Raw genomic sequence first — 16063 nt, forward strand, 5'->3', positions numbered from 1 at the left:
AATACTTTCATGATAAGATTTGCACGACTCTCTGTGTGTCTAATATATGGTTTGATGTAATCAAAGTAGACTATACCAGATAAGGAATTTAAACTGGCCGACATTGTACTCAGAGCAGCACTAAAAACACACGATATAAATACACCAGGCATACCTTTTAAATGGCCTACAATATCTTGTACAAAGTACGGCATTAGTTTATCAGTTTTTTGAACAAATCCTGCCTGAATTGGGTCACAGTCATGATAACGTGAATACATCGCAATGCCAGTGTAAGTGTTAAATCCAAGTATGAGGATAAAACCAAAACCAAAAATTACAAGCGATCTGAAAATTACAAACAAACAAAAAAAAACAGTCAATAGCATTGAACAAACAGAATAAAATAAAATTAGAAAATAGTGTCACCTAACAGCACTAAAATTATCTAAAAGACATGAAAACTAGAAAAGAGAACATGACATTAAAGGAAATTGCTAGCTAACATAATTTCATGAAATAAATAATGTGTTATTTAATCGATTAATACTTGATAGATATGAATAATACAAGCAGCATTTTCGGTGTTGATCTATCGATTGTATTATTATATTTTTGATCATTTTAAAATATTTTCTCATTTTTGTTTTGTAATTCCTAAAACAAAGTACATAATAGGTTAAGTCTTACATTTTGTATTTTTTGTATCTTTTTACTGTCTTGGTTTACGTAACTTAAAAAATTCTTCATAATATTTCTAACGTTCTTGATGTCCAGAGATAAGCACGTTGTTATTATAGCCTTCAATTTTTTTATTTGCGGTTTATTTTGGCAGATGGGGTTTACAAATCGATATCTAAACGATATTTAATTTGCTTTAATACAAAATAACATGGTGTGAAGTTATGATATCTATATTTCATATATATACACACACAAACACATATATATCATTGTGATTTGTAATCATTGAGATTTGTATAATATAATTACTAAACGAAATTATATTATATTTATAAAAGAATATTAAAGAATATAGATAGAATAGTGACTATCATATAGGCAACAGTGATATTACAATTCAAGCAGATGCCACTTTATATAATCCAGAATCCAAATAGAATCCAGAAAATAAGCATGAAATAAGGACGTGACACGAATCTCTTGGAATGGTAATATCTATATTGTCCAAATATTGGCTATTATAACAGATGAAAGACGACGTCAAAAAAGACAAACAAAAATACAACAGAAAGCTATCATAGAGAACTACTTGTAAATCCATTTTATTCATTATATTTCATGGTGTAAATATTGTAAACAAATATATAAATTTCAGATTAGATAAAATCCAATTCAAATTAATTGTTTATATTAAATTTTAGATCAGATTTTTAGATTATATCTTAATTGTAGGTATTTATTAAATATGCTAGAATCAATAGGCATTAAATGGACTTACCTTTTAGCATGACCCAATGAGGGCAAGGACACTATACGCTGTACACAACTTTGATTCAGGCCAACATATGAAGCCCACATTAGTGTTCCACTTATAAAACAGTTCCATAGTGTAGAGCGAGTTGTTAAATCGAATGCTAAACTAATAAAAGTTAATATACATACATAATGTATTATAAATGTTTATTATTAAATTGAATCTTAAACATAAACAAAAATAATTTCTTATCATGTTGTTTTAAAACAAATAGTTATTTTTAATAGTTTAAGTTAATGCTTAGTAAACTCACTTGATATTTAAGCGGCCACCGGCTTTAGCGATATGGTAAACTTCTCCAATTCCTCCTATTTTTACTGTAGCCAATATTCCAACTAATACCACAGATGTGACCATTATAAATGCTTGTACAACATCTGTCCAAACAACCGCTTTGATTCCGCCCTAGAAATAAAATCACTGTTGATACTACAGATTTCTTATACTAACCTCTAGTATGTACTTACAAACATAGTATAAAATACACATATTGAACAGACGATTGTATTTATGAGATGTATATTTATGCCAGTAACTAAAAATATATAAATAATTCACAATTATATTTATACGTAATATATAGTAATTGCAATAAAAAATAGTTCTTATCTTAGGGGATAAAGTCAATAAAAAGTCAATAGGTTCCATTTATTGAATTATTATTATTGAATTATGTACTGTTAAATATAACTTTTTAAAAATAATACAAAAATCAAATAAATATTTTTTTTCTGAAATTCTTTTCTAGGAATTCAAATATCTTCCATTAGAATTTGGCGGTCCATAAGTTTGCATGATCAACGTTTTTGCTCATTCATACTTTTAAGTAGACTATTGAACTATAATTATGTTTAGCTATACTCAATTTTTCCGATATTGCTGATTTGAGTTGAATAATCCTTCTTAGTGTAAGAAAATTGTATCAAGAACATGATTAACCTGCTGGGACTATGTTGCTTATCTTAAGAAGAAATGATATGTTCAAGAAATTTATAACTTAAAGCAAATACAAAGCTTCATATCTTCATAAAATGGTTAAATAAGGAGATTAGAGTTTGGCAGTTTAAATAAAGCTTGAGAGTACTTATTAAAATCCCTGCTAAATATTTTTATTATGTGTTATTTACTTTAATAGCATAGGTATTAATTATATTACGATAGTATTATATGTAATAATAATATATGTTAGCAAATAATGGCTTGCACTTTAAGGTATTGTCAAAATTTAAAGGTGTACCGAAAGTATGTCATAGCAATCACTCTTGTTAGTGGGATAGATTACAAAAAAAAAAAATAAATAATTCTCTAATTATTGATCAAATCTATGAAACTCAAGTTTTCATTAACGGTCTCAAAACACCACATTTCATGATGTCGAAATTCGATTACATACAACGGAAACTATAATAACGAGCGATATATCTGAAAGTTGTCTTATGTCCTAAACTAAGTAGGAAAAAAAATAAAGCTAAAACAATTTGAGAGATTTTCTAATTTCTACAGTAGCACATGATCTGAATTCTCACGTTAGCACGTGTATTATTCGGATGTTATAAATCTTATGCTTCTATGTGACAACCTAGTATGGTTAATCGTAAACAGGCGACAGAGATACAACAAATGACTTTAAGCAATGACTTCTTCGTAGACTTCGCATTGAGGTAGTTAAGCTTAACATTATCTGTAAATGGTCCAAAGTTGGCATGGAATTTTTTCTAATACTAAGCTATGCTTCCAATATTCGTCGCAATAATTACTAACACCTTTTATATCTATTCTACTTAATCATAATCTCTCATATCCAAGAGAAGATTGGATTGAAGGTATCGTAGTTCCATATTCGGGGTTACAGTGGGTGCTTCAATACATGTGCTCTCGTAGTTATGCACATGTGTACTAGATTTGCACGTTTTTATTTATTTGAGCCATTTTTGGGTTATGGATATGGAAACATATAGTTGAAAATAAGACTTCTGTCTTTTTCTTTTATAGTAACACATAATTTTTATGTAAAATACTCGATTCTCTTCTAAGAATTAATCGTTTTTTTCAAAATGTGTTTCGATTATTTTATCATTAAAACTATATATATCGAGGTTATATGTACATATTTCCCATTTTTTTTTTCATTTTTTTAGTGGAGGTAACTTTTTCTTGTTTTCTAACTTTTTCTTGTTTTTCTTGTTTTTTATGTCCAGCTAACTGGTACTTTGGTTGTTATTTATTTTTAATTGTATTTCTTTCTTTATTTACTTGTAAATTTTTTACTAATTACAACAACATTTACAGTGTTTGTCTTAAATACTTTTACAATACTAAGTATTTATTTATAAAATTTAGCTAGTTATCGTTTAATAAAGTTTGTATGAAACTATTTTGATAGATATATAGATTTTACAACGGTTCAGAACTATGTCCCCACGTCACTGCATCCTTTGAGGATTATTGTACCAAACTCACTTTAGTTCCATAAGCGTGTAGCAGTTAAAAATGACATTATGTTCCTTGGAGAGATGTTGCCTATTTCTGTTATAGGTGGATAAGCACTTGATAAGTACCGAAGTCTGAGTTTGGCAAGATTATCACAGTGACACAGAATTTGCTGTTTTCTCTCTTCGTCAAAAACTCTGTAGCTAACGTCACTTGTCATACTTGGATTCGATACATGTTTTTCGACATCACAATCTAATACCTTTTCTGTTAAGCACTAGTAGCTCCCTAGTTCTGGCTTTTGATCGATTCGGCATGAATTCTTTAGCTTCTCTGCAGGCAATTACATTATCTCAATCAGTCTGAGCTTTTTTTACAGCCATTCATTAGTTCTAATTTTGAAAAAGCTTCATGAAGGACCGCAAATTGATTTTAGTTCAATATAATATGAGTCCGCCCCTTTTCTGGCTAGTTCATTAGCTTTCTAATTTATCTCAAACCCGCTGTGTTCTGGGATCTATATTAAATGGACCTTGTTTCTATTAGAAAGATCTTTGAAAAGTTGAAGGTATTCCCACACTAGTTTTGAGGTCACTCGAGGTGAGCGGAGTGCTAGGAGTGCTGATTTGCTGACAGAGAAAATATATATGTTTTTCCCTGTGGTGGGTTTCCCTTTACTTTAGTTTGTTTTGATAATTAACTTATTTATATATTTAAAACATTTACGCGCAACATTCACTTATATATAAAATACTTTACATGTTTTACAAATATTAAATTTGTTTAAACCATTTAATTTATGGGTGAAGTACGGTCATTATTCACAAATTTTTTTTCGTTTCTTTATTTCGCCATTCACCGTTTTACTTATCAGCTTTAGCTATTATTAAAATCATTAGAGGTGATCGTCAGATCGCCAGTACTGAGTTATCTGACCTCCCTTTAGCTGCTGTTAAAACCGTCAGTGACGAGTTATCTGACAACTGATAAAGCTATTAAATAATTCACTAATTAATGTCGAAAGCATGAGCCACTGGTAAAACTACTTAAGACTATGAAAGTACAAAGCCCAAGTTCAAACGTTGATAAGTCGCCTGCCAGTTAGAAAAAAAGCAAATGTAGATCTGTACGCTTTTTTCCTACAATTTTTATTTAGTGTTGTCTTATGTGACATCGGGTTTTCCTGTTTTTATTAAAGCACTTGCCTTAGTATACTTTCCAGCGCATCATGAACTCATGCTCGCCAATATTGTGCATGTGCTTTTTTCTCCTATTTCCATTTAGCTGGTAATTGTCGCAACATTTAATCTGTAAATTTTTCCATTGTTATTCTGGTACAGCTTTTTTTTAAACTTTCATTATCGAAGCCAACCACGTATTATCTTTCTCTATTTCTCGTAAATAAACTCTGCATTTCTCTATGTTTAATAACAAAACAAAAGCATGCATTTATTTATGTGTATCAGTCAAACACCGGTCTTTGCTATCAGCTAAACGTCAAGCTCTCATCAATCTTTAGTCAAAGCTCGCATCTTGATATTCAGCCATTCTGCAATTTTCGTCCGTTCTATTACTGATAAGCGAGTATTCTTGTTTGCCTCTTACTTAAATCAACAATAACAAAAGCCAAATTTTATTGCCTATATTTATTGTTTTGTTTATTAAGTTGCTTGGGCTGTAGCTGTTTTAATTGTATAGTGCGTAGCTTAATGTAACCCCATATTAACAAACATTTGAATTCCTAAACGACTAGTTAAAATAACCGAAATTTTTTCTTCAGAGTAGCAAAAAAATACTCGCATCTTACGAAAGAAAACAGGTAATTCAACCACAATGCTTCAGAGTTGGGAGTTTTACTTGCAAAAATGTTTAAGTTTAAGTGCAGCCAAATTCAAAAATCATTCTATTGTGAATGTTCACTGGAAAAAATCCAGTCATCCCTTAAAATCATATGAGTATTTCATTTACTAATAAATTCAAATATATAAATAAATTAATTAATTTAAATATATAAGATAAAAATGCTAACTATTGTGCTTCTAATATTCATTTTGTTTTCTGTTGTTTAAATTAATTTATTTTTAGTGCTTATAATTTTTATCTTTCATATTGTACACAATCCAACAAAAAATATGTGTCAAAAATTGCATTTGAAATATTTTGAAAGTGATGCCAATTTACTTCAACCAGACTTAATGCTGTTTTTTACAACTCTGAAAAAAAAGTTACGGCTAATACAAGTATATTTCTTCTAAAATATCTGAAGTACCTGATTGCAATAAATTACTCTAATCATATTCTATGGTAAACCCGATAACAGCTGTATTAACAAATTAATATTTTCAACAGAATAGCAAAAAAATCTTCGTAAACCGAGAGAAGTATTCAGCGATGTTTTTGCAATCAAAGATGTTAATAACGGATGATTATCCATCACATGCGCACTTCACTGAGTTAAAACCTCCTTATGTTTAGCGTACGATAAAGCAATAGTTGACCTTCAGAAGTTGAAGACCCTCAACGTTGTCCACATAAATTAAACGCTTAACACTGCCTGGGTTTTATTGAAATGCATTTGCTTAACTACATTTTTGTCATTTCATTACTTCCACTTCTTCCTTATTTAGATTTTTGATATACATTATTAGATATTTTATTTTTGATCCTGTTTGAATATAGTATTTTGCTCTAGCCATTAAAAATGATTAGATTTTGTTTTTTGATTCAGTGTATTAAAACTACAAAATGGATTATGTTATAATTACTGTTAAGAAATAGAAATAATTTGTATCGTTTATCAAACAATTCATCGAATTAATAATTATATGACACTTAATTATAATAAGTACTAATGGTATATATACCCATAATAATGGCAATGTAACTAACGAGCACTGAAACCCCTACTTTGGTCACTGGCAATAATAAAATACACTATAATTAAAATCATGTGTTATAATTAATTAAATGAATAATTTCCTACATTTATTTCTTTTATAATAATTGTTAGAGTTATCTATCATCTGACAATTATTAATAAATTATAACAAATATAGAAACTAAAAATCTTGATATAATCTTGGTAGAATGCAACATATTTATGGGATTAATATTCATATTAATAATTAAGTTAATAATATTATATAAAGCTAGCTTATGTACCTTAATGTACTCGTAATATTATATAAAGAAGATTAACATGTCATATGTACTGTATTATATATTGAAGCAACATGCGTTGATATCAGATAAAATTTAAAATTGTATATCTATATTATTCATAAAATAACTCACGGCCCACTAGTATATAATCAAATGAAATCTTTGGTGAAAAATTATGTTCACCAATTGTCTATACAATTATAATTTGTATATGTAGAAGCACTAAAATTTAATGCCAGTGTATTTTTCTTGCTCGTTAAGGATTATTATTCATGTTGTAGAATTTTTTCATGGATAGGTTCTCGAGATATGAGGGTTTGAAATATTTTTTAATTTTTTTCAAATGTAACTTTCATGTTGCACAATATCTCGAATTGCTTACGTCCGATAAGGTACAATAAGATATTAATTTAATCTGTAATAATAGCTTCTAATATTGTTTTCCAATTTTTAATTAAATTAATTAAATTTAACCAATTTTCATCTATCTCTAAAATATATAAATTGAGTTAATATCCAATATTTTTGGTTTATTATTATGTTGAAGCTATTTGAGCCAGTGCACTTGAGTACTTTTACTCTTTCTTAACTCGAGGTATTTTCAAAACCCCTCTTTACTCCTTGACTGGATTATTGTTTATCATTTCATCAGACTAAGCAATAACTGACCTCAGATCTGCATACCTCCCCGAGGAGCCTGTAACCATTTTGAGATTTGATAACGCGGTATTGGTAAGTCTGTCAGTTTTCACAAGTCATTTCAGGGCTCTATCCTTTATGTATTTCTTGATCGGATCAATCTTGAGGTCCCTGAGGATGTCCTCCCAGTTTATTACCATATCTCTCACTCTCACTCTGAACGAAATTTTTTCTTTCTTTTTATATATAAAAATTATTTAATTAATTTCTTTATTTTTATTACCAATTTTTAATTATACATGATTAGCTTAGAATTAATTTTGAGCTTTGTTTTATGTTATTTTATGGGTCCGTTTCTCTAACGAAAAACGACATTATTTCCCAACAATATTTCATCATTAAATCCTTGGTAATCTTGGATTTCACAGTCGATAATAACAGTGTTATTAACGTATCACACGAAAAGTGAAAAAATTCGAGAGATGAAATTTCCGGTATTTATGCATATACATATTTCCCTCATCAATATCTTGTTTCTGTGAATAATTAACCTGATATAATTCCAAGCTTTCTGTTTTTGCATGATGATAGAGTGTTTTTGATGCATATTTTAGGTTAAAAAATCTAATTTACTGCTATATATTTGTCTATGACATTTAAATTACTAAATCATTGGAAAATAATGCTAGAAGTGACTATTGAAGATTTTGATTTAGTATCTTGTTAGATCTGATCGGCGTGATATAGTGAAACATGTGATGCAAATCGTATGTCACCTATGTTAATTGGAACAAAATGCTCGAAGTGACTATTGGTTATTTTAATTTGGTATATTGTTAGATCTGATCGGCGTGATATGGTGAAATATGTGATGCTCCTTGTATGTCTGAAAAAAAATTTTAAAACCTCAAATCTCGAAAACCTGTCCATAGACAGACAAATCCATTTTTAATGCGATTTTCGAAAACCTATCCATAAACAGTTTTTTTTAATGTAGTTTTTCGAAAACCTATCTATAAAAAGTTTTCTTAATGTGATTTTTGAGTTAAGTGAAGCAAAACACATGGGAAAAATACAATGACATTATGTATATGTTGGCTGTACACTAGTGTAATTAATTCTGTGCCAAAGAATAAATGATAAAAATAAATATGTAATCATATTTTACCTTGTGAAAATGCAAGTGCTGGTATAAAAATAAAAACTGGTAACATCAGGAACAACGTAACTATAAAGGCAATGGTTTGAATTTGGCGCGTCTTGCGGTTAAATCTTATTTCCAGATACTGTTTAAATTGAATTATGTGAATTAAATTAATATTGTGATTATATATCTTTTATTACACACCTCATAACAGTTCGATATATTATTATTATAAAAAACTGGTATAACAACATAACACAGGATTGGCACAACTATTAACATTGACATCACGTTAAAACACCAATTTATGCCAAATGAATACATTTCTGAAGGTATCGTCATGATGGATATACCGGAAAGTTGACTGTAAAAAGGTTTTTAATATTTTTAAATTTGTTATTTATTATTTTATGTATTAAAAACAACATTTAGATCAGTGTTGTATGATAATTTTTATACACTTTTTTAGCACAAACCTTGCCACAAGTGAGATAGCAATAGGTATGGTTTTCATGCGTTTCCCACCCATTAGATATTCATCGGTTGTATCAGCACCTTTGGCAAAGAAACCGAAATAAACACCAATGCCAAATGAGATAAATAACATAAACACAAAGACCGTATAATCGGTAGCATTAAATGTGAATTGAGAAATTCCATTATTCACGATTTCAGCGGTTTCATTAAGTAATTCCATTTTTAACTATTTATCTTTCACTATTCAAAGGATTTCAAATTTTTTTTGTTTTAGAATTTTCACTTTTCCTTAATTTTTTTAATTTTTAATCACACATTTTCACGCTAAGCACAATCTGCAAATGAATAATTTTGCAATAAAGATCTGTTTTAAATTTATAAGAAATTTAGATATAATATTCTTTTATCAGCAATGATTTGCTTAAATATATCGCAATCATTTTTAACAAAGTATAATAATTATTGAGGTCTATTAAAAGAGATTTCTTACTTATCTTTATAACAATTATATAAATTGTTTCATTTGTCTATGTATAATAATTAAAATATTATTGTTGATAATGACTAAGGTTGATTTGATATAAAGTCGCGTGTTACAGCGATTTTAAATGAAGAAACTAATAGTGAGACGTATTCAAAATTTTAAAGTACATAAGGCTTCTAATAAAAATTATCTAAACGTTGTTTAGACATGATAGACGTTAAAAGACATTATATATATATAGTTATCTAAATTAGTATAAAAGGGACGATGATTAACAAAATATATACAGAATACGTAATTGTTACACATATAGAAATGCACTTTAAGATATTATTTATAATATATACATATGTACATACGTATTTCATTGTTTAATAATTTTATTCACAAATCATTTACAATATAAACGCAGTAAATTTGTTTACAATTGGAATATACCTACCTATGACAGCAGTATCTAATTTCCATTGAACTTAATATATATTATATGTACTTATAAAGTAATTACCTAATTTCGAACTTAATTTCGATAAGGTAGGTCATTTTTTCGTATAATAAACTTACTGCAAGTGTTAACAGGTGTACCCAGTGTTAGACGATATTTTGCGGAGTCGTTTAACTTCCTCGGGCACATTCAAAATATTAACATTATTATGCATGCTCCGGTTCTTCATTAATCGGAGTGCTTCAGTACTAACCACAACGGTCAAGATTAATCCATTGAATAATTTTAATATTTAAATGATTAGCTGTGCCTCACAACTGAATTTAATAGGCTACACCGATTTTAGTATCATCTTCAACAGTACTTTAAGTTTCAACCCCTACTAAGTAGGTAGTGTTTTGCTTTCGATATGAAACTGGTTACGATTTGTTTCAATATATTTTAGCCAAGACATATACCTTCGATCATCAGCCTTCTATCAATATATACTGTATATCAAGCTACTTTAGTATGTTACATGTGAATGTATTTTAATCTTTTATTTTTTAGTAAAATAGTTCTAGTTAACCTTAACATTTACCTGCTGTGTTATCTTCTTTGTTTATACTAAATTATCTTAATGTACGGACTTCTCTGTGTGTACTTCAAAACTTAAATTTACGAACAAATTTCCCACTACATATAACTCATATTGTTAATTTTCTGAAGTTTCTATAGTGTTTCTCGTAAAGGTCAAAAAGCTGTATAATCAGTTTATGTAGTAATGTTATGTTATCAGTTACGAGAATCTCAGAAGTGAACATTGTATATATGTTTGATCCTAATATATGCCCTTATGCAATGTACGCAATAGCTTTTGCTATCTTGTACCTCTAGTAGTTGGATGAAAGTGTCGTTTTTGAAGAGAAGACTTAAAAGACAAGTAGCAGGGAGCAGTATAAAACTTTCTTTTTTTTATAATTTGTAGATTGCTTAATGAATATCTAGAAATAAATCTACAGAGTAGTTTTTCACTTGTAATGTGTTAAGGATTTTCTTTACAATATGGCCAGACAGTTTAAAAGTTTCATGTTTGTTTTTTGTCCCAAATTGTTGTTCAGGAATAGTTCATCTTGGATCGTGTAGCAATAATTTTTCAAATATTTTACGGAATATAATTAAAAAAAACTATTGGGTTAATTGATATGCTTTATATATGCTTTTTGTGTTTATGTATTCATATTATTTTTGTACTTCCACTATTTACGAGAAATGCATAACTGCATTCATTAAATACTTTAGTTGCACCTTATTTCTACATATATATTAGAAAAAATATCAGAAAATACCAGAAGAGTCTTCACCTTTTCCGGATCCATGTTTGACTACTTTAATTTGTGAATCAATATTGTGTGCAAAGTTTTTGCCTATATTGTATCAGAGCAGGATATTTTTAAGAATATGTAATGATATTTCTGTGTTTTTTATACATGGTCTGTATTCGTTGCTTGTCGAATAAGTCTACATTTCTCTACTATCGTATTGTCCAGGAAAATGGCCATTCTAAAATGTTCATATTGAAAAATAGTAATTCATAATTTGATAATTTATTTATGATTCTTTCGTTTATATTTTTTCTTTCTTATGTTGCTTCTTTGTGCAAATGCCAGTCGCTATCAGCGTGGTTTAAAGTAAATAAAATAACTTCCAATGCTACTTTTAACGATTATACTGAGCTTGACAATGAAATTTGTACATCAAGCGATCCTACAGATGAGGATATTATTGTGGACTATAGCTCTAAGTTACTGGATCCAATTCTAAGCGTAACGGAAAGTGATAATGGGTGCTCAGTGGATGTGATTGTTCATCAGCGTTCCAAGAATAAAGTAGAAGACATTCAAAATTCTGAATTTATATTTGCAAACGATTGATACTACAACAGATGATCACTATAAAAGTATGAATAAGGTGAAATCTCTTTTTACTGAAAATAAGAAAAGGACTGTATCCCAAACCCTAATTTCTGAATATTTTACTTTACTATAAGTTCTGTGCTTAATTTGATTGCCAATAAATAAATATCTTAAAATGTAATTCTAGTTTCTTAAAAAAATTCTCTAACTCGAAGTCTCCATAAATCGAACCTTTTCTTTGCAAAATTGGGCTTGGAGTTATGGAAGTTTAACTGCAGTTTAATAATGTTGCAAAATATCTTCATATAATTTTACGTTAAAACAAGAGTTATCTATTCCAATGTTAGATAGTAGTACAAAAAGTAGTTTTAATAAACAAAAATAGTGATCAGAAGACCCTGGCAGCTAGCGCTCGTTTTTTCTATCTTAGTTATAAAATTTTATATTTTGTAATTAATTATAAAAAATAAATAAATAAAATAATTAACAAAATTAAAAATGTAAAAAATTCAAATTTATTTTTTGCTAATAATCAAGCCATTTTTCTGGCGCATAAAACATTAGAGGGTATTCAGTCTAAAATACACTACAATGAATTATAAAATGAATTGTAAATTATTTTAAGGGAACTTTGAATAAGTAGCCAGGGCTTATTTTCTAGATATCACGGCGTATAAGTTGAATTACACAGAATAATCTTTAGAAAAGCAGGATGGCAGGTCTATCATTCCGTTTTAGTCAAGAGAAATTTATTATATTAACAAGCGGTCTAATCAGCGGATTGACATGGTTTTTAAGATTTGAAACATATTTCTGCCTTATTCTCTCGAACTGGACTTTAACTATCGGAACTTCCAAATCGGAAATTTAAGAAATTAATATAAAATACTACAATACACTGAGCCTGGAGTGGTCTCTAGACAACAGTAAAATATATAGTCTACATTGGAAGTTCAGTCTAGATAATTATATTGTATAGTTAGTTGTCAAGTAACCAAATTGCCAAGTAAATAAGTTACTGTATTTATATCGATTGTTTTTCATTATTGTCAAGTGCAAAAGATGGTATAAACCTTTCTCTATTTAAATAAATCATCTCTCAGATTTTCTGCATTTTTAACTGCATCCTTTTTAACACCCTGTATGAAAAAAGGAAAATGATTTTTATCATTTCTCGTACCAAAGATTCAAATCTCAAAGTTAAGGCTTTGTGTTTATGTAGATTCAAATCCCAGTACGTCTTATTTACGTACTGAGTAAGACTTTGTATACTTTATATTATTTTCAACGTCTGCTTTTCTGCGTCTTATCAAACGTAAAGCAAAAATATATATTTTTGGAACTTAGTTTAAATTTTTATTTATTGTAGCAATATTTTTAAGTACATGACTAGTCTAGTTAAGTCTTAAACACTTCATCAGCCAAAATAGAAGTGTATCGAGTTATTCGATGATGTGGAATAATATATGGTAGTAGAATTGTGCTGTTTTAAAATAAATTTTCAAAGCTTCCAAATTTTGTAGAGTTGTCAATTTCGGAAAAATTGATAATAATAATTGTATTTCTTTTAGAATTTATTTCAAATTTCTTCGTTGTATCAATATTTAAAAGATAATCAGATTTAATGGATGTTTATTTAGTAGTTTGACTTATTTTTAAGAAATATTTGTAACATTCTATATGGATTATGAAGTTATTTGCTAAAACATATTTAATTGACTTATTCCAGTATTTTCTTGTCTTTTGCAGATACTATATCATCTAAATCACAGCATACAACAGATATCAAAAATATCTTACGTTACTATTTACTTAGCGTTTCTTATCAGATTTAAGACTATCACGTTAGCAATATTGTGCAACGCCTTAATTGAGGTAATTTAATTGAAACTACTTAATTACGAAATATTTGACAGTGAGACATTTTCTCTTTATTATATGCGAAGCTATATGCTTCAGATACAATATATGCTACAATATAGAAAGAAATTTATTGATATCCACAAGGAAATTGACTGCAATTTATTGCTTATTTAAACAGGTATAAAAATTTATCCCGTTTAAAAATCATTATATCGCAAAGTGTGAACTGTGTAAATAAATCTTTTAAGTAGTCGGATTAAAACACTACAGAAGATTTCACAAAAAAAAGAAATAACTAAATATATATAACACACAATAAATGTATATTTATCTATATGCCTACGTTAATTATGTATATGCAGTGTACATGGCATATATTTGAGTTTATTATTTGATTAAAATATTGCATTTGATCACTAGCAGCAGGTGTGCCTAATTCATTATCCAGTTTTGCATTAAATACGGAATCAATGAAGTTCAACGATCAGGTAAGTTCAATGCTTGTGAAGTAAAAATATCTTATTTTTATTATTTCTAAAAAAACAAGAGAAAATATTTGGTTAGCTTAAATTTAATTTGAGTTAAAGATTTTGACTTTAATTTGGCTTCATGGGTACGAAAGTTATTTGGTCATTATATGACGAACAGACAGAGATTATGAATATATAAATCTTAGTCTGTTTTTCTGGGTCTATGAAAATCTGCGTATTAGTAACATTACTAATAATACGAGTAATATGTAGTTATTATTCTTCTTGTGACTCAGATGTTCTAAATAAACAGTAATGACAAATTTGAAATTCCACGTGGTTCATATTGTTCACCGAGTGGTATTTTTTTGTATTGGTTGCACTGCCCGTAATGTAAATGGAAACTATCAAGCAGCGGCACTGCTTAGTTTACACTAGTATGTTAGACATTAAGTGAAGTTTTGTGTTAAAAATGGTATTAAGTACAGTGAGGCGTGCAAAATAATAAGCAGTGAGTTTGGCGATAATACTTTGGGGTCGAAAACACGCGTTTACGAATTGTAAAAACTTTTTCAGGATGATTGAGAAGGTTTTTAAGATGACTCGAAATTAGACCATTCTAACATATCCACCGATAAGAGAAACGTAAAAAAAAAATTAAAGAAATTTTTGTTAATCTAATTATAAAAACTGAGTTTGGTGAAGTATTGCGAATGTTTGCAAAGCGCAGAACTCATGTAAATTCGTTCCAAAACTATTGCTTTATGACTCATTTATTCAGCAGTTTGAGGTAAAGCATAATATCACGGTAATTTCACAACCTAGCTATTTTCTCTATTGCCATTCGCGGTTATACCGAACCCAAAAAGACAAAGAATAAAATTTTTAAAAATAAATGGGTAGAAAACGAAATCGCAGAGCGTACTCAAGAACATACTCAAAAACATGTTTTCTAATCTGGGAAAACTCTTTGATAGGATTGTAGACAAGTGGCAACATTTCTGTCATATGTAATCACATTCTCTAGGCATTGGTCCTTTATGGTGCAGCTTAACTGGTGTACCAGTAAATCCAGGTATACCACATTTTTTTTATGGTCGAACTTAGGTTTCTAAATCCAATATTTACTATAGTGCAATACCAGTTTCGTTATGGTGAAAATAAATATTCGTTTTTTAGCATTCCTTTGTTGGTTAAAATACAATTCCAGTTTTTCCTGATACTGTCAGCATATTCTATATATGTTGGATGTGTGTTGTTGAATGATCCAATTTGATGTCCAAGTGATGTTATATTAGCTGTCAAAATTTAAAACGACAATGCGACTTAAATTTAAAATCGGATGAGAAAAACAATGTTATTTTCTGAGCAACATAATTTTAAGGTCTTAAATTCTAATTTTTGTAGTTGTAAGTTTTTTGAAAAAGTTTTCAAGAGAGCTAAATATAAAGCTATGTTAGCGTTTAGTAAATCATAAACACTAACTTCTATGACTCTAATAATCACTTTTTTTTCGAGTTGTTTTTTAAATTTTAAAATATTTTAGATTGTTTTAGTATTACCATTATGTCTTAACC

At 28.6% G+C, this 16063-nt stretch overlaps 1 protein-coding gene across 1 annotated transcript in view; it reads right to left on the reverse strand.

Annotated features, from left to right (window-relative positions):
* The window catches only part of LOC119675631 (sodium-coupled monocarboxylate transporter 1-like), a 9806-nt gene extending 186 nt beyond the window's left edge, over window positions 1-9620 (reverse strand). Inside the window, exons 1-7 of the mRNA XM_038086837.1 lie at window positions 9329-9620; window positions 9057-9216; window positions 8877-8994; window positions 1945-2012; window positions 1731-1882; window positions 1442-1582; window positions 6-327 (exon numbers count right to left, since the gene is read on the reverse strand). Coding sequence (XP_037942765.1) covers window positions 6-327; window positions 1442-1582; window positions 1731-1882; window positions 1945-2012; window positions 8877-8994; window positions 9057-9216; window positions 9329-9549 — 1182 coding nt within the window. The 5' untranslated portion in view covers window positions 9550-9620. The remainder of the gene's footprint in view (window positions 1-5; window positions 328-1441; window positions 1583-1730; window positions 1883-1944; window positions 2013-8876; window positions 8995-9056; window positions 9217-9328) is intronic.
* Window positions 9621-16063: the final 6443 nt, after the last annotated feature.

This window comes from Teleopsis dalmanni, chromosome 2 (assembly GCF_002237135.1).
Source record: "Teleopsis dalmanni isolate 2A chromosome 2, ASM223713v2, whole genome shotgun sequence".
Taxonomy (NCBI): Eukaryota; Metazoa; Arthropoda; class Insecta; order Diptera; family Diopsidae; genus Teleopsis; species Teleopsis dalmanni.